Genomic DNA, 19,527 nt, shown 5'->3' with positions numbered 1-19,527 from the left:
TGATTTCCCAGCTCTCTCCCACCTCCAGCTGCCCTGAGGGCAATAAACTGTGGCCCAGAACATTCCTTGGCACCCTCCCCACCGCTAAAAGCTGTGGTTACGGTCCAGCAACATCATGGTCACGCTGGGTAGCTAAGTGGCTAATCAGTAGTAAGAATTAGGTTAGGTATTAATGGCAGGGTGTTAATATTGTCCCAAAATGAAAACAATTTTCTACTTTAACTGGGGCTTAAACTCAAAGAACAGACTAATGATTAGCATTTCACACACTGACTCATTCAAACACGTGGGGTATTCCGGGGAAGGAGGGCCTTGTGGATTAACTGAAAACCTTACAGATAAACACTTTTCTACGCTTTCCAATGAACAGAGGTGACTCTACTCAGCGTTCTGAGTATTTTAAGTTAACAACATTCACAAAAATTCGATCCTCAAACAACCATAATTCCAGCCCTGGTGTAAAGTGTCTTTTATGTCTACCCACCCTGAATACTTCACTCCTTCTCTGTGTCCCATTGGGCGAGGGCCTGAAAACAGAACGTTTCTGCAGACAGGACTTCTGCAGGTACCACCAAGGCCCCACCTCCAGCCCCAAAGGGGGTCCTGATCCCTGATGCTTCAACGCTCCCTCCTGACTCTCAGGCCACAGAACAAGTTTCCAGAACCCAGGTTTATTTACATGCCCCTGAAATGGGGAGGGAGACCCTGACTTCTTTCAGCTTAAAGAGAGAATATAAAAGAAACACTAAGGAAGTCCCTCTCCCTTAAGATGCCCTCTGACAAAATAAGGAGGAATGCCAAAGATACACAAGGTTAATTTTCAGCAGCTCCAAAAACAAAGGACAAGGTACCGAAAGCTACAATGTGAAGAGGAAAAGCGTATGCCGCGCACTGAATGATGTCCCCCTGAATTCATATAGGGAAGTCCTAACCCCAATGAGTGACTGTAAATTGGAGAGAAGGCCTTCATGGACGTCATTAAGGTTAAATGAGGTCATAACAGTAGGGCCCTGATCAAACAGGATTAGTGTTCTTTTTTTAAAAATATGTTTTCATTGATTTTAGGGAAAGGGAGAGAGAGAGAGAAACATTAATGAGAGGGAGAAACATCGATCGGCTGCCTCCTGCATGCTCCCGACTGGAGATGAGCCCACAACCCGGGCACAAGCCCTGACGGGGAATCCAACCGGTGACCTCTCGGTGCACCAGATGATATCAACCACCTGAGCCACAGCGGCCAGGGCAGGATTAGAAGGGAACCCAAAACAAACAACAAACAAACAAATAAAAATAAACAAAAGAACAAAAAATTGCTTGCTTTGTGATGACATTTCCCCGAAAACCTCTGATCCCAGCACTTACTCTGATGCAGTCAGCTTCACCCTCTCAGGCCTGCTCTCTCCTGGTAACATTTCCCCGAAAACCTCTGATCCCAGCACTTACTCTGATGCAGTCAGCTTCACCCTCTCAGGCCTGCTCTCTCCTGATAAGTCTCAGCAAGACGGATTCCACACAAATTACTAATCCTATGAGTCATGAGCTGACTTTTAGGATAACCCTCAAACATTTCAGCAAATCCTTTTGCGTGCTTCCGGCATAATTTATATTATGGCGCCAAACTTTGAAATGTATCCTGTAGACTAGAGGTTTTTATTAAAAATATACCTCCTTTTGCTGTTGCAAAGCAACAGAAAATATTAGACTCCGGCAATCAGCTGGTACGACCTACAAAACAGCACTGTCTCTGCCTCACCTGTCTCGCACAAAGACATTTCTAAGGAGAAAAAGATACATTTTAAAATAAGTTTGTATTGCCGAAGAAAAGCAGAGAATTTTCTTACCTGTGGTGTCAGCTCTACTTCTAATTCCCCAGACAAGTACTGTCGCTCAAATTCGGCATTTTCTCCCACGTACGAGGCGATCATGCGTTTTATCTGCTTGGTTTGAAGTAGAAGGCCCAAGCCAAAGTTGTCAACCCTAGATGGAAAAGGCACACAGCTTACAACCAAAGGGACATCTGACAGAACACTAATTCACTTACATTCAAAAACACAAAATGGTATTAATTTAAAGGAATCCTATCTACTGGGCATTTAACCCACATTCTGTCCCAGTCCCCCACCCCCTAAAGAGCCCTTCAAGGTGGCCATTCTCTTATTTTACAGTTGAGGAAACTGAAGCTCAAAACATTTAAGTGATTTTTTTTCCCAAGTGATTTTTTTCCCCAAGATCTTGGGCAGTGACACAGCCAGTACTCAAACCCACGTCAATCCTACAATTCGACCCCCACCCCCTTTGGTTCTTTCCGCTGCTCCAAACGGATCCTGGGTCAGACGACTGGCAGAGAGATGGGCTGGTCCTTGCCCTGCGCTTCAGGGACATACATAAATGCAGTGGCAATGCCACCGTCCCTAACCTACACTGGCCCCGAAGGAAGGCTTGGGTGGAGAAATTCTTTCTGTCCAAGAACAGGATCAGGAGCATTCTCATATTTAAAAGACAGAACAGCAGACTCTCAAAACATGGACCCAATTATGAATAAATAGGAGCACTTTCCCTATATCCTAGGTAGAGAATAAATGAGATTATCAAGGAAAAAACAGGCAAACCTATGACTGCAACAGAGGGAGAGATGTGCTGAGAGTGGTCTGCATGAGAACCCAACATTCAGGAGAAAGGGGCAGAAAAAGTCGACCAGAGGGTGACACCAACTGCCTTGGAGGGGGAAAACCGGTCTTGAGAGCAGAGCAGAGGTGCGGGGGTGACGAGGGAAAGAGGCAGACGGGCAGGCTGGAAACCGTATAGGCTGGCTGATGGGATCGGGAGGCCCGTGCTGAGCGTGCCAGGAAGGGCGGGGAGGGCGCAGGCAGGCTGGGCTGTGCCCACCCTGAAGCCACAGCAAGGAACGAGGACTCGTCCTGAAGGGTGTGGGAGGCCCTGCGAATAGTTTTAAGCAGAAAATAATGGGGCATATAATTCACCGGAGACGTGGAGAGGAAAGGCAGGGGGATGGGTTAGGAGTCTTCAAACAGTCCTAAGCAGCAACGACAAGGGTCCAAACTAACAGCAGCAATGGGAAGGGGAAGGAGGGGACAAGCCAAGTGATATTTGGGGAAAACCATTCGTAAGACTCATTGGCCATCCTGGCGAAGAGGAAGGCCCACCCCAGAACTCTGGCCCTGGAGTGGGAAACAGTGGGAGGGTGTAAGTCTGATGATCACAGTGACATCGCTTCGTCTGACCAGAAAGGAGGGAGTAGGTACCCGAACAAGCCAGACGTTCCTCCTGACCTTTTCTCCCACCTTCACTCCACTCCGATCCTCACGCACGCAAGCGGCTGGTCCCACTCAGCTGCCCCTTCCTGGTTCTCAGCCTGTATCACTTCCAAGCCCGGGACCCCCCCGCCCCCCAGGCAGTCCTGACACCCGAGTACGTCAAAGTAATCCCGGGGACAGGTAACCGCCAGCCTTCTTCTGAGCTTGTTTCATAGTCCTAGCTTCCAATTCCGAACCTGGCAGCACTCCCACCCACCCCTGTGGGTACAAAACACAGCCACACGACTTACCACTTCTTTCAGAAGAAAACTAGAGCCTAAATAGCAAGTATTTGCAAGTGGACTTCTGCCACAGGGAGGATTCCCTGATTAATAATACACTCGTCCACTAGAGGGCTCCAAACACTGAGGGTCTCGGTGTCCCCCGGAAAATCAGTTCTTACCCTGCTCTCATACGTATAAGGCCTGTGTTTGGTTGGTTTTTTAACCTACTGCTAATTAACACCTAAGTAGGCCTTCAGTTCTCGAGACTAAACTGTTTCCTTAAATTCAGCTCCACCCGCAGCCTACTCCATCTCACCTGATGGCAGCAGCCCCATCCTTAGAGATCTTCAGTATAAAACTAAGGGGGTGATCTTTGACTTTCACATACTATCGGGACATCCTGACTCTAAGCCTTTCTCTCTCTCTCTTCTGTTTTTTGTTTTGTTTTTGTTTGCTTTTTAATATATCTTTATTGATTTCAGAGAGGGGAAAGGAGAGGGAGAGAGAGATAGAAACATCAATGATGAGAGAGTCATTGATTGAGCCCACAACCCAGGCATGTGCCCTGACCGGGAATCGAACCCCGATCGCCAGGATCCTAGGTCGATGCTCAACCGCTGAGCCACGCCCGGCCAGGCTCTCTCTCCTCTGTGACCTACACCATCGCTTAACTGGATGCTGCAGTAACCTCAGCTTCTACTCCTGGCCCCTATGATTTATTCACCAAATGACAGCCAAAATGTAGGTATAAAATAAAATGTCCGGCCCTGTCACGCTCTGCTCAAACCCTGCAATGGTACTCACTTACTCAGGATAGAAGCAAAGGTCTCTGGGGCGGCCCGCGAGGCCCCTTGGGATGGGATGCCTGGTCATGTCTCTGACCTCAACTGCCCCCATTTCCTTTGTGCTCCACCTCTGCCGGCCTCCTTACAGCCACTCAAACGCCCAGGCACCCTGCCTGGGGTCCTGCACGCTGGCCTTTCTGTGGCTCCAAACTCCTCGCCAGGTAGCTGCATGGCTCACCCCCTCACTCCCTCGAGTCTCTGGTCAGCGGCCCCTCCCTGAGTCCCGCCTTGATCACCCCATCTTATACCAAAGCCTCCCATTGCACATAAGGTCCACAGAGGCACAGAATTCCTCCTGGTTTGTTCACTGTTGACCCCAAGCACCTGGCGGCATATACAATACACAGAGGACACTAGACAAACATCTGCTGAACACGTGTCGAGTGAATGTATTGCTCGGTTTCACTTCCCCTCCTCACTGGCTCCTCTCTAATGAAAATGAGAACCATCAAGTCCTTATGCCAGATATTTTCTATTCCCCACCCCCCACCCCCAGCCCCTGCATCCATTCAGCCTGCCCTGAGCCTGGACTAGCTAACCTGCAGGACTGAATCCTGGGCCCCTCGCCCCCTGGCTTCAGGCTGGGGTCAGCCACTTCTGATGGGGTCCAGCCAACGGAGGCACCATCAGGAGGATTGGGGTGAGAGGAGAATAAGGATTTGTATCCCTGGCTTGCTCCCAGGCTAAGCTGCTGCGCAGAGGAGAGCCCTCTCTCTAGAGTTTTGTCCAGGTCCTAACCGCTCCTCCCCTCCTTCCACCAGGTCCTGGGCTGCTGAGCCTCTGCCAGTCTCCAGGCTGTGTCAGTCCTCATATTGCTGTCCGAGTCCTGACCATTCCTTTCAAACAGTCCCTTTGCCCGGCCGGCGTGGCTCAGCAGTTGAGCATCAACCTAGGATCCAGTAGATCATGGTTCAATTCCCAGTCAGGGCACATGCCTGGGCTTCGGGCTCATTCCCCAGAAAGGTGTACGCAGGAGGCAGCTGATCAATGGCTCTCTCATCATCGATGTTTCTATCTCTCTCTCCCCCTTCCTCTCTCTAAAATCAATAAAAAATATTTTAAACAAAAAAAAAACAGTCCCTTTGGTAAACTTTCTTCAATTACCCAATATGAGAGCACCACTGCTATCCTCTGGAGCCCTGTTTAAATTACACCCTATCAATAAAATAACCCACGAAGGTGGATAGAGTCCATTTGCTTTCTGTTGCATTAAATACCTGACACTCCCTCTAAGCACACAACTTCATACCATAAACCAGAATATCGACCTAGGAATTTTTCTAATCACTTTTTCTTGGGTCTCTGTTTGGCTTTTCAGCCCAAACTCACTTGAACTTGGTGCTGTTTGGAGATGACCGCTCTGTATTTGTTGATCTTGGCCCTGCAAACCAAGTGTATTTGCTCTTTGGTTTAGTTTGTTGTTTTTTTTTCTTTTTTCTTTATTTTGTTTCTGGACTAGGACCTGGCATGGTAACCAAGATGCCCAGCCGAGCCTACTACCCAGGCTACTACCCTGGTCATACAAAAATGAAAAAGGCAAGGCGCTTACTCACAGTGTAAGAGAAGAGAGGCACTTATGATCTTCTGCAAATGAGGAACACACTAATGTTCCTAGAGAAACATGTTAAGGCATTTTGCAGCTTTGCAGTATGACGGCCTTTCAGAGCGACCCTTGCCTGCCGTTAGTAACCAACAGGACAACTAACGAGAGGGTTCACCTTTTCCTGCGCACAACAAACTCAGGTTCCAAACATCTTAGTGGTTAAAGAAGTCTAAATCCAAGAATCAAGTAAAGAGATACATTAATATAAAGCAAAACCTATTTCATGGAAGATATCGATGTTCTGCAAATATTTATGAAACCGATTTTCGTTTTCTGAAATCTCACTAACTGGCTATTCTTATTCTTATCAAAGTGAAACTCTAATAAGAATAAAGTTGCACCCGGGCTGCATAGTTCAGTTGCTTAGAGTGTTGTCCTGATATGTGCAGATTGTGGGTTCAATCCCCGGTCAGGGCACATACAAGAAGCAACCAACGAATAAGTAGAACAACAAATCGATGTTTCTCTCTCTCTCTCTCTAAAATCAATAAAAATTTTAAAAAAGAATAAAGTTGCAACCATGTACCAAACTGAATTTCTTGTTCACTCTCATTTTAGACATACTTAAATCTCATTACGCAATTTATATTCACTCTGATAATATCAAGAGTATTAAAAGACAAGACAGTGCTGTATTCAGATATATGGTTAATTTATGACATAGTTATATGGGAACCGGGAAATCCTCTATAAACTGAGCAGACAAGTTCAAGTGCATGCCCCAGGACGTGGTTGCCCCTCCCAGACAAAACCACCAAATCTTGGGGGATGCTTACAATCAGCGAAGATGGCCTAGATCTCCCCACTGAGCCCAGCAGAGCCCTCCAGAGACTCAGCTGCCTCAACAAAGGGGAAGCAAAGGGAAGGAGCGCTGGTCTTTGTACCCACAAGAATGGTAACCAAAAACAAACCTGTCCTAGGAAGGAAGAGCATGACTGCTATAGCACACCCTTTCTTTCCTTGGCTCTGTGATTTCACTGGTTGATCTGTAGTGTGCTGTGAAACTTTTGGTTCACACAGGCTTGGAATTCACATGCTGAAGTCTTCCAAAAAATCAATGAAAGGTGCATTCCTACTTTCCTAATCAATCCCCATCAAAGTACTGATCCATCTGAGTGATCCTAAGGGAAGGTTTATGTTCTCTAGACTAACAGGCACTACTCCACGCCCAGGTAAGTGGTACCTCAGGGCAACAGGTCTTCCCAATCATTTAAAAACAAACAAACAAAACGAAACAATCAGGAGCCTGAGCTTTGTGAAGCTTCCAATTCAGGCAGAACTTTCATAGAAAGAGCGTTTTCTAAGGAGGAAAATAATCATTACTCCTAATATCCCAAGTTTTCTCCAGATACCCAACCACTCAAACCATGTCATTAGTTCTCTGACGAAGCAATGCTGAGTTTTCCTCATTTATCCGACTCAAATGGTCCAAACAAAGCCCTCACTGCTGCAGACGTATAGGATCTAGACTCCCTAATTAAGAGAATCGACTGCCCCTGAGCGCCTGCAACGTGCCTTCCCTGTTCAATCAAGCAGGTGATCAGTATCTGCTTTGCATCACGGATCTACCTATTACACCACCTGTAGGCACTGAGCCATGTGGAAAACCCAACAAAGTCCTGACTACCAAAAGTATGTTTAATAAATACAAAGTCAGCTCAAAGGGCACTGGAAGTGTTTAGGAAATACCAAGTGACCGTGAATAAGCTACTTCTCTATTTACAGATGAGTTTCCTCTGTTGAATGAGGGAACTGGAACAGTTGATCTCTACAGTCCTGCCCAGCTCTAACTTCAGTGACTCTGAGACTCACAGGCTCATGAGCACAAGTAGGGGACAGAAAACCACTGTAACAGGAGCGGCCTGCAAGGGGTGTCAGACAGAATAAATACAACTCGGGACGCGTGGAAAGGCTAAAACTCTCCGAAGAAACTCAGAAAGGGGCAAGAGAAGTCCTATACTTGGATAGGGCTTCTCTGAAGATACGTAGCTTGAGTCGAATTCTGAGAAATGGAGACAATGTGGATACACAGAGAAGAGGTGGGAGAACCTTCCGGATGAAAATAGTGACAAAAATAAACTCAGCCAAGGAAAAACGAGCATGCGTGTAGGATCCGTTTTTATCCTGAACGACCTGTGCTATTTATTCTAAGTCACATTTATGATAATAGGCTAAAGAGCCAATTCAGCTAACTTAAAAAAATGTTTTCAGATCTTTCGTCTTTCATCCCTGACAGAGAGCTGATGATTTGTCATTTTGTATAAAAATAGGTTTTTCCTTTATCACTAAACATATCTTAATGCACATGTCATTCATTATTAAAGTGTTACTGCTTATTATTGACCGTTTGATGCGCTTCTACTGTCTTAAGTGCCGGCTGCGTATTCTTCTTCTACCAAGAACAGCGACCTCTTTAACGATTAATGCTGTTCCTTACCTATCATCTAGAGTAAAGGCTTAACAGAAAGAAAGGACTTAAAACAGATTTCAACTTGATGCCCACCTTTCTTTATAAATAATGATCTATAATAACATACAACGTAAAGGAACATCTCTAAATTTTTAAATGCAGGTTTCAATTTAAAGTATGTATGTTTCAACTTTAATAATATATTTGAAATTAAAGCAAAAGCACATCAGGTTAAGACATAAAATTATGCAAGTCTCCTTTACTGATGATTATGAAGTAGGTACCAAAAGTATTTGCATAACTGGAACCACCACTCCTGAGCTTGTTAAACGTTATCTTTTGATGTGGGAGGTACTGCTCACGTGAAGGGGGAAAGTCTTCATTTCACTGATAGACCCCGTTTCAATATTACGGGGAAGCGCCACCCCTTTCGAAGCGGCTGCCTCACAATCGCACGCACCCTGCGTTGTTGCTGACCGCGGTGAGCCCCTTGACTCCCGTCTTCAGTAAGGCCCCGATGAGATTCTCGGGAATGCCACACAGCCCGAAGCCTGGAAGAAGCCGAAAAGATGGGTTGATGAAGAGAGCAATGCAGCTGCAGGCAATGTGTGCTATTCTCTTTTAACAGAAAAGAAAATGTGGAAGATCATTATTAGCCCTGCTAAGCAAAATGCACAGGTGTACCTCAGCAGCTCAATAAACGGACATAAGGCCGTATCCAAAGGTTTGGCCCCAACACACAGCACCGGACGTCACTGTCCAGTCCCTGATTCATGAGGATAAAGCCAAGCGAGTTGTGCGGATACAGCTACGCACCGTTCTTCCTGCACCTAACTGCGTATCGATCACCGTCCCACTTTATAACCTACCCTTACACAGTCACTTTGTCAGGCATGTTTGTTTCTACATCTCACTTATTTTGCAGAATTGGAAGCCTAGGCCACTGACTTTCTTTTCTCTACATTTTCCACACTTCCTCAAATAGTATTGGGTTTTAAATGGACACTGAATTACTGATCAGGGAAAGGGGAGGGAGGGAGGGGGGGGGAGGGAGGGAGGCAAGCCCTAAAAATAAGCCTAGATTCCTGTGGCCAAGGCCTAGAAACCCAAAGAAATTTATAAGAATCAGGCAGCAGGCTGAATGAGTGTGGGACAGTGGTTCTAAAAGACATTCCAAACAAAAGCAGCAACAGACCACGGGAGGCTCAACTGCAGTTCGATGCTTATTGCTCTCTTGGCCATAAAATGGGACAGGACAAAGGGAGTGGCCAGATGTGGGGGGAATGGGATCGATGCAAATGTTTTAAGGGAAATGGAATTCCCCAAAATCTAGGGATCTTTTTAAAGCTACTGGTAAGACATCACCATTTGAAGTTTTAGCTTTTCAAAATAAATAAATTAAATAAATAAAACACAAAAGGAATGAAAAAGTAAAAACATAAAGTCCTAAACCTTGCTAAACTTTCAGGAAGAAGACACTAATAAAATAATAGATAACATAGTATGTAATTAGTAAAATAAAGAACAAATAATAGCTAAGTAATACAATAACTGGTACTTCTAATCTACATAACTTTGCCACTGTGCTTTCCCTGCTTTGCTAAAAAACATAAGGCTATTGTTACCGTGGAAAGGAAAACAACACATTACTCACCGCCAACCAGGATCTTCGCCCCGTCAGGGATATCTTTTACAGCTTCCACTGGATCTGTGTAAAACTTGGTATGGCGAGGCGTGCTGGTTGAAAAGTAGCAAACACGGCCCTAAAACATTGAAAAACATTTATAAGTGAATAATCATTTGGAAATATGTCTTCACATGTATAGCAATTTATTCAATTTTTATATGTACAAGGACAATTTCACCATGTCTTCTCTGAAAGAGTGGGGCTGTAAGTAGTTCATCTTAAGAGTGGAATGAACATACTCTATCTGGATTATCACCAGAATCCCTTCGTGATCTATGTTTTCTATTATATAAGGAACAATTCTGTGATATCTGTGGCCACCCAAAAGTAGATGGCCACTAGGCTAGCACTCAAATTCCCAATAATGGCATCATCAAGCATCAATTTCTTATAGTAACCTAACCTTGCATTCAGTCAGCAAATACTGAGAACCTACTACATGCCATCTGCTGTGTTATTTATTGCAGTCTAGTAAGTATTAAGACATGATTTCTGCTCTCAGGGAAATTAAGTACAGCATGGCCAATACTACCCTGATCCAATAACATTGGGCAACAGAATGCCCCCTAAAGGAACAAGTAAAGAACAGCACACAAAATAACTACCCCCCTGTGGGGCTTGGCATTCACAGATGCTGTGGAAAAGTAGCAAATTGTTACCTGTGATGGAGGCATGGCTAGAATTACAGTTACCTCGTGAACTTTCAGTTTCTCTTTTTTAAATATGTTTTTAATGATTCGGGAGAGAGGATCACATTCAGTTTTAAACTGCTATGGCCTTTATATGTCATCCACAGTATGGACAGAAAAAAATCAGAAAGTCGATACGTTGCAAGCAATCCCTCATAGTCAATATCTCTTTTTAGATTATATTTAAAATCACTCCTTTATTCTTGTCAAATATTCAACCTAACAAAAGGGAGTAGAGAGAATGACACCTGACTGCGGAGACACTGCCACCTTAACAAGTCCTCTGCCAATCGGCCTCCCAGACAGACATCCTGATGGGGTCGAGGTAACAGCATAAGAGCATTTCAATCATTCCCTTCTTCCTCTAACAACTCTGTTCAGAAAGTCTCTATTAGTACAAAAGCCTATGTAGGAGAACTATACTGAAAGTCAAATGAGATTTGCAGAGGCAGAGGTCACACAGGTGACTTTTGTCCCTTTACGTTTCACCCGTGGTCAAGGTCAGGAAAGGAAGGAGGTAGACCTGGCAGGCTGCCCAAACACGGGGAAGTGGCGGCAGAGATAGAAAGGAAAGGCTCCTTACCTTCAAGTAGCAAGGAATTTTTAATTCTGTTTTAAACACACACATACACACAAATATATTTTTAATCTCGGAAATTAAAAGTTTGGAGCCTCAATAAACAGGTCAACAGAGCACAAAATGGAGTTGAGGAATCTCCTAGAAACAAGAGAAAAGCACACCGATACCTAATCCAAGCAATGCATTTTACAGGCCGGGTTTCTGAAGCTTAGGAAGATCTTGCCATTCACCCAACACTCCTAAGGCAAGACCAGGTCCCAGGTGTGGGCCTTCACGTGCCTCTCTGATCTTCTTCTAGTTCTATTGCATTATTTATACACAACCAATCTGTATGAGTGTCCTACTTTCTCATGAAGAAGTCTGCCGTCAATCCCCAGCAAAGGGGGAAGAGCCAGGGCCTTAACAGGAGGGAAGGAAGGAAATGAAAGAATTCGTCTACGGGGGGTGATGTCGTCCTGAACTATTTATCCACAGACTGAGAAACATGAGTCCTATAGAGAGGAAGTCAGAAGAAAACTCATTCCTTGTATAGACCCAGAGAGCTCTTGAGATTTAGGAGGACAAGCAAAGCCGGCAGCACAGACTGGCCAGGGATTCCATCCCCTTCTTCCAGAAGATGACCAGTGTCTTCATTACAGTCAGAAATCACCGAGGAGCTGCCCCCCCCCCGCCCCCAGGAAGTACCTCAGAAAGACCTGAGAGTTCCACATTTACCCAGATTATCAGATGTTTAAAAGCAATAAAAGTGACTCATGTTTCCAGGGAATTCGAGAAGAGCTCAGGACAATGAGGGATTTACAGGCACTCACATTTGGTTTCCTCACTTTTCATACATTCAGTTGACCATATTTGTTGACATTTATCATCCATGTGTTGACATTTGATATCTGTTGATTGAGAAATCAATGGTGTGGCATAAAGGGCCACACTCCCTGCCTCCGGAGTCAAGGGACATGTTCTGCCAACACCTTCTAAGATTAGGCAGGGAGGTGGGGAGGGTGTCTCTAATAATATCTATCCACCTTTCCCCTTAGCTCTAAGCTGCTCTCAAATTGACCTCTACTTTCTAATATACTTTAAATACTAAAATGATGAGATGAAAAGACCCGAGTACCATCTGCTAAGTAAACAAATAACCTCCAAGTTTGCAGAAGTTACCTGAAAGAATGAAGAGTAATGAGCTGTTCGGCTTCAACATCTATTTATTCTGAAATAACTTACTTTCCCTCTGAGGTCTTCCTTTACATTCATGTAATGTATTTCATTTTGGTTTTCCACTCTCCTACCTTCGGCAAACTTCTATTGTATTATTACCACTGTTTCTGCTATTACTACTATTGGAGGGGCAAAATAGTGACGACTCAGTACTGAAGTGTAAGAAATCATCAAAATTCTTACAGTGCTAAATTTCTTCTACTGAATCCATTTCTCCTTCTAAAATTCTCTCCATAAGTTAAACTTTGTCTTTAGACACCCTTTGCCCGCTACTTCAAATTCCTGCACTTGACCTTTGAGGTTTGGTTCCACTGTTGAGCCTAAATTTCATCACATGACTTCCCAAACCAGAATCTCCTTCCTCTCTAAACCACTTCTACCATCATTTCTTACACCTAAATTTCTCTTCTTCCTGCCATTCAATACTCCAGAACTTAATGAAAATGTACTTCATTTTGAAGATCTTTCAGGGAAAATCCAAAAAAGGATACTGCTTTTTCACTTTAAAATAAATTTTATCTTAATGATATGGAACTGTACACCCAGCTGGTATTGACCTTGTCACCTTACAGTTAAGTAAGTCAGGACAGAGGAAGAGTGATACCGCCCACTTCAGTATCAAAGTCTGATGAACAGACGTGGGGAGGAGAGGCCACCTGGAGAGAGGTAAGGAGAGCCCTGTTAGGAGGAACAGGCAGTGCCACTCGGTGGGTACACACACTCACAGACCTGCAAGGACAAATATGGTTAGTGCCAGGAGGAGGTGCTGATGAGTGTTGACATGCTTTAACTATGTAAGGGAGGAAAAGTAATTTCCCTTCTACCCTTTTATGTTCTTCTAACTGGTCTAATAATCAAATTGACATGAGACTGCCCAGCCGGTGTGGCTCAGTGGTTGAGCGTCCACCCAGGAGCCAAGAGGTCGCGGGTTTGATTCCGTCAAAGCACATGCCTGGGTTGCAGGCTCAATCCCCAGTAGGGGGCGTGCAGAAAGCAGTCGATCGATGATGTTTCTCTCTCATCAATGTTTCTCTCTCTCCCTCTTCCTTCTCTAAAAAAAATCAATAAAAACATATTTTTAAAAATTCACGAGACAGAATGATAGGAGAAAATGACCAAATTTATCATGTACATTTGGGGGTTTCCCTAGAATATGGGACCCAAGGAAAAAATGGGGAGTTGAGGTTTACATGCTACCTTGACCTAAAGAGATGGGGGGTTGTGGTTTGGAACTTTAAAGGGCAGGAAGGCAGTTCACATGGAGATGGAAAAGCAGGTGTTTGGTAAATAAATGTTTGCTGGGCCATCTTTAAACCTTGAGACCCACAGAGGGATTTGACCAAACAGGCCTGGGCAGGTCCCATCTATCACACGCTAACGCACATTATAGTTGATATCTCCCTTCCTGGAGCAGGTCCTCTATCTAAAGTCTTTCAGGCAGTTAAGGGGAAGGTGAAAGGTTGTTCCTGAGTCCTTTCTTGGAAATCACCTGCTTAAAATAATCAATATCCCAAACAGGCATATTTGGGGTGGCAAACCCTCCTTCCCCTCAGCTGTCCAGCATGGAACCAGTGTACCCAAGGCGAAATGTTCATCTTAAACTAAACATTACCAATTACGCACTTAGGAATGAATAAATCACAAGGCGCTCACAGGAAGTCACTGACACCAGGCAAGTCTCCCTAGCAGTGGCATACTTTGCTTTCCAGGGGACATCCATGCACTATTCCAACGCAGGTGCAAAGCACGCCACTCCAAAGGAGCACAGACCAGTGATGCTTTCAGCCTGGTGCATCAGAAAGCTTGAGGGGCTCTCCGGGGGCTAAATCATTAACGAAGATGGGAACCCAGGAAGAGGCCGCTGCGTGAATAAAGGTGCCAAGAGGTGAAAGTCTCTGTGCATTTAGAGACATGGGAGATCAGGTCCCATGGAGAGAGGCTAGGGAGACCCGGCGGGAGAGGGAGACTGAGGCAGGCAACACAAGATCTTAAAGACATTCAAGAGTGTCAACTTTATCCCTCAACGAGGAAGGGACAGCAAATCGAAGCTTCTGAAATATGTCACGGCTCACAGGAAAACCTCTATCAGGAAGTGGCAGCGGACACACTGCGTCATTCATCCATTCCCCTTGTTCAGAAATATCTATTTTGTATCAAATATAGTGAATACTGGGGATCGTGTTAAAAAACACAACAACATACAAGCGTAGTCCATGCTCAGATGAAACTTACAAACTAGCAAGGCTAGTAGTCACTAAATAATTAACAAATTACTACAGGTGACACGAGTGATCAACTGGAGGTAGAGAAAGGAGAGGAGAGAATGTTTTCAAGCTTACACACTGGAGGGATACTGGTCTGTTAACCATTAAGAAAAGAAAAAACAAAACAAAACGAGGGAGGAAAAGCGCCGTTAGGATTGGTTCCTTTGGAGTCAGAAAGAGCTTGAAGTGCTGAGTGACCTCCAGGTGGAGTCGATCAGTAAGCTACACTAGAAGGACTGCAGCTCAGGAGTCTGTGGTTGGAGAAAGGTCTGGGAAAAGAGGGTTGCAAGGAAGAGAGGCAGCTAAAGTGTTAATGGTGACTTTTTTTTTCCAGTAATAAACTTTCTATAATGAATAGAAAATAGTACTAAATGTTCCCCTTGAAACAAAAACGGAGGAAGGAAGATACTGTCAAATAGTCTATTCCAGTCTGAGTTCCTGCCAGTGGTTCTGAAAGTGCAGACCTCAGACCAGCGGCCTTGACATCACCTGAGAACTTAATGCAAACTATGGGGCCCCATCCAGAACCAACTAAATCAGAAACTCTGGGGGTGGACTATTTGATAAAGCCTCCAGGTAATTCTGATGCACGTTAAAGTTTGAGAGACTTGCCTATCATTAAAAAAAAAAAAAAAAAAGCACTATCTCGTTTTACCTGTTGCTTACGTTTAGCAGAAAAATTCTCAAGGTTGCTACTTAAGTTTGGTCACAGGGTTCTCTCATCAATGTAGCAAACATGTGTTGCTATCTAGCCTAGGCAGGGTGGTGTGCAATGTTGAGAGAGATGGGGAATGAGTCATATAACATGGTCCTTGCCAAAAAGAAACTCGCATCTAGTTAAGATGATGTATACACTGGAAGTTGAACAAGTACGCAGGCGTTAACAATTTAACTGAAGGAGGAGGCAAAGATTTAAGCAGTAAGGGCACTACACTAAGTGCCCCCTGGAAAACAAGATATAAAGTATGACAAATCAATCCCCAAGGTGGGAGTTTGAATCTTGATAGGACCTTTCAATGACATAGAGCAAAACCCATAATTTGTAGTTTGGCCATCTAAGAGGAGATTTCCTGGGCTTGAGAACGGTTTCATAATATAGGTAAAGGTGAGAAAAGAGTAAATTACACTTAGGTAAATAAGTTAACTGCCAAAAGAGGGAATGTTACTGACCTTGGCCCAAGGGTATCTCCCTATAGTGGTTTGCATTAATGAAGGTCAAGCTCCCTTTCAGTAATGCCTCCACCATCCCAAGCTGTCTGCAATGATCAAAATGCAGCATTTAGGAGTAAAACGTTCCAGTTCTAAATCATCCCCCAGCACCTAATTAAGGGGCCCTCTGCAATTACTGTTCTCAGATACCGGACCCGGGAAAAACTGAAGAGCCACGGGGCGGGCCAGGGGTCCTCCGTGGGTACGCTCCGTGCGCAAGGCGCGCCCCCGAGCTCAGACCTGCTACTCGGGGAGCTACGGAGGAGAAGCCTCACTTTCCTCCTGCCCTCCGAGAAAGGCGCCCGCGGTTCCAAGGCAGCGCAGGTCAGCCGCCCCCCTGGAGCCAGCGCGCGCCGGCCCAGTTCTCGCCTCGGAGGGCTCGGGACAGACGGGCCACCTGAGCGAGGGGTTTCCAGGCGGGGACACAGCTCGGCGCAAAAACACGCGTCCACCAGCAACCGCGCCGAGAGCGCCCCGGGGCGCCCCTCGGCGGAGAGGCGGCGGCCACGGCGGGGCGAGGACGCCACGGGGCTTTGGAGACGGAGACGCTCTAAGCCGGACCCCTCTGCGCGCCGGGGAAGGGCCGCCCGCGGCCGGAGAGCGCGAGGGAGCCACGCGGGCCCGCGACCGACTTCTGCCGTCTCCGCTCCGCAGCGCACGCGCCCCGCGGGAGCGCCAATCCGGGTCCCGCTCCCCGAGCGCGGGCCGTGGGGGGAGGAGAGAGGGGTTCGGCGCTGCGCCCCCGCCGCGCCCGGCACCCGGCCCCTCGGAGGGGGAGCCGAGCCGAGCGGAGCCGTGGCAGGCCGGCCCCGGGTGGTGGGCCCCGAGTCCCGCAGCGCAGGGCGCCGACCTGCCCTCCGGGCCCCACGCCGTCCGGGCCGCGGAGCCCCACCCGGCGGCGCGGAGATGCGCGCCCGCCGCCGGCCCGCCCCTTCCAGCCTCTCGCGCTCCTGGGCCTCGTCTCGCCCCCGCGGGGAGCGGATGCACCCCGAGCCCCCGCGGCGCCGGTCGGGGCGGCGAGGCCAGGGAGGCGGCGGCGCATCTCGGCGCCCCGGGGACGGCGCCACGATGCCAGCCCGGCCCGCGGAGGAGCGAAGGCGGCGGCGCTGGGGACGCGCCCTCGCGCGCGCTTTACCTTGCGCCCGGGGCCGCAGGAGCCGCGCGCGGCGGCGCAGAGCCGCGGCCAGCAGCGGAGGAGCCCGAGCGGTGCCATGTTGGGCCGGCGGGAGGCAGAGTCGGCGAGGCTGGCGGGCCCCGCCGCGTCCCGGGAGGAGGGGAGGCGGGGAGGCGGGGAGGAGGGCGGGAAGGAGGCTCGGCCGCGTCTTGTGACGTCCCCGCGGCTCCCGCTCCGCGCCTCGCCCCCCGCGGCGGGGAGGGGCCCCCTCGCTCCTTTCCGGCCCCGCGGCTTCGCTGGCGAGCGCCCGCCGCCCTAGTCCCTCGGTCGGGGGTGTCGCCCCGAGGGGCGTGGTGTCCGCCTTCCCCAAGGTCAGGGGTGCGTCTGCGCCCGGCACTCACTCGGGCGGCTCAGCACTGTCTCCTGTGGCTTCTCCAAGTCCGTGCCGGGCTGCGCTCCCCTCCCGGCCTGGCCCCTTCCCCCGTCTTCCATTCCCAGCCACCTCTCCCCACACCCGTCTTTGGGGTGCGTTTGCTCTGGGAACCTGTCAGGAGCCACCTGCTGCGCGGTGTGACCGGGCAGCTGGCCCAGACCGTCCCCGGTCAAGCGGGGGGCACTAGGGCCGCGCCCCTGGGATCTGGCCTCAGCGCACCTCCCCTTCTTCCCCATCTTCCAAGTCTGCACGTGTCAGCAGCTTGCATCCTGGAGTCCCGGGAACCCCAGGCACCACTCAGCAGATGCAGACACACGCGGGTGGATTCCTTTGACCTTAGTTTCATAACTTCCCTAAACCGAGTTAGGATTATTACACTCAGGGCTGGCATTAGGTTTACCTACAGCACTGCAGGCAAAGCGCCTGGCCCCGTTGTAAGTACTCGCAGCACAAGTGGGAGGCATTGGCCTGAGTTTATTTGGGTTTCAGTGGTGGATTCGCAGGGCGCGCACATTCTCTCCAGGCCTTTGACCAACTCCTGAGGACATGAGCCTCGGCTGATTTCTTCAGGCCCATTGATGCGCTTAGAATAAGACCAAGTTCAAACTCAAGACACGTTTTATTTAAGGGCCGACCAAGCCTTGGGGATATGGCTGTTAGTTTTGAACCAAAGCAAAACAGACAAGGATAATTAAATGAGACCTTAGCAAGTAAACCAAGGCCATGACCAATCACAGTGCAACTTAAAGTGTCCATAAAAGCAGCGTTTCATGGTATTCTTTTAACTCTCAACTCCCCCCCCATGAATATTATAATTTAAGGGAGCAGAATACCAAGTTAGACTATCCAGTTACATGAGAGCAATTAATTTAGTAATATCCCATGTTTTCAACACATTTTAAGAAGCTGGATGGAGGGGAAATTCAGGTATTCAAACAAATGCCCCATCACAAGACCTGATACGGCATGTAATAGCCGTGGTGCGGGACAGAATGTGACAAAGCTAGCATGCACAGCTGGGGCTGCTCCTCCAGGTTTGCCCTTCCAGAGGGCACACGGGGTGGAAAATAGCACTGGCAACTCTGTCTGCAGTGGTCATATGACCTACTCTCCTTGGCTGCTCCCAGCTGAGGAAAAGACACATTTGCAGTCTGGACTCTGTGTGACTCTGAATCTCATGAAAAAGATCAGCCTTTTTATGGTCAAAACATGCTGTACTATTTTTTTTTTTTATGACTTTCTGAGTTCATTTTGTACTTTTTGAGTAAAATATGAGTGTCTTCAACTTGAAAAATTAAAAGTTCTTCTTCACAGATCTCCCTGTGGTTCCAGAAAGCCAGTTCAATTTTAATCTGTGTGAAAACCTGCTGTTTAGAAATACCTGAAACTTTCTGAACTGGTGAGAAGAGTTCCGCCTTGCTCTGAAGGGTAATTTGTGGCAAGTATATCATATTCTGGAAAGTTTTCTTTGTGTGATTTTTTTCTTTAATTCTTACCCAAACACCAATGTGGGGGATGAAACCTGCAACCCAGGTATGTGCCCTTGACTGACCCCTTGTCCAGGAATTGAAACTGTGACCCTTCAGTCCATGCTGAGCCACACTGGCCAAGGCTTCTTTGTGTAATCTTTTAGAACTTAACTTCCACATTTTTAAAAATTGGGAGAATTGAATTCAGAACTTTTAAGCAAAAGGTGTTTCCAGGCAGACAATGAGGAATGTTTATTTTTTTTTATGATTTTATATATAACATGTATTATGCTATATATAATATATATTTATATGTACATAAATTTATATGTATATAAATATATATCTTTCTGTCAGATGAATACAGATAATGTGTCAGAGTTAGTAAGACTGTAAATTGTCATTCTCTACTTGCAGGATATTTATTTAAATTCTCCTAAAATATGATGCATTAACATCATCTCTCATTAT

General features: G+C 47.0%; 1 protein-coding gene across 3 annotated transcripts in view; it reads right to left on the bottom strand.

The window, feature by feature from the left end:
- OXCT1 (3-oxoacid CoA-transferase 1) overlaps window positions 1-17,303 on the bottom strand; it is a 104,741-nt gene extending 87,438 nt beyond the window's left edge. For 2 of the 3 annotated variants that reach the window (XR_015714240.1, XM_087815280.1), the window contains exons 1-4: window positions 17,176-17,303; window positions 10,051-10,159; window positions 8,857-8,947; window positions 1,842-1,977 (exon numbers count right to left, since the gene is read on the bottom strand). Coding sequence is in view for 2 of the 3 variants with exons in the window: in XM_087815280.1 (XP_087671406.1) it covers window positions 1,842-1,977; window positions 8,857-8,947; window positions 10,051-10,159; window positions 17,176-17,253 (414 nt within the window). In the remaining variant the exon portion in view is untranslated. The remainder of the gene's footprint in view (window positions 1-1,841; window positions 1,978-8,856; window positions 8,948-10,050; window positions 10,160-17,175) is intronic. The other variant, XM_087815279.1, reaches the window with a different exon arrangement.
- Window positions 17,304-19,527: the final 2,224 nt, after the last annotated feature.

This window comes from Miniopterus natalensis, chromosome 3 (assembly GCF_054644295.1).
Source record: "Miniopterus natalensis isolate mMinNat1 chromosome 3, mMinNat1.hap1, whole genome shotgun sequence".
NCBI lineage: Eukaryota > Metazoa > Chordata > Mammalia > Chiroptera > Miniopteridae > Miniopterus > Miniopterus natalensis.
Note: the sequence above shows the minus strand (reverse complement) of the source record. Positions and strands in the feature narration are given on the sequence as shown.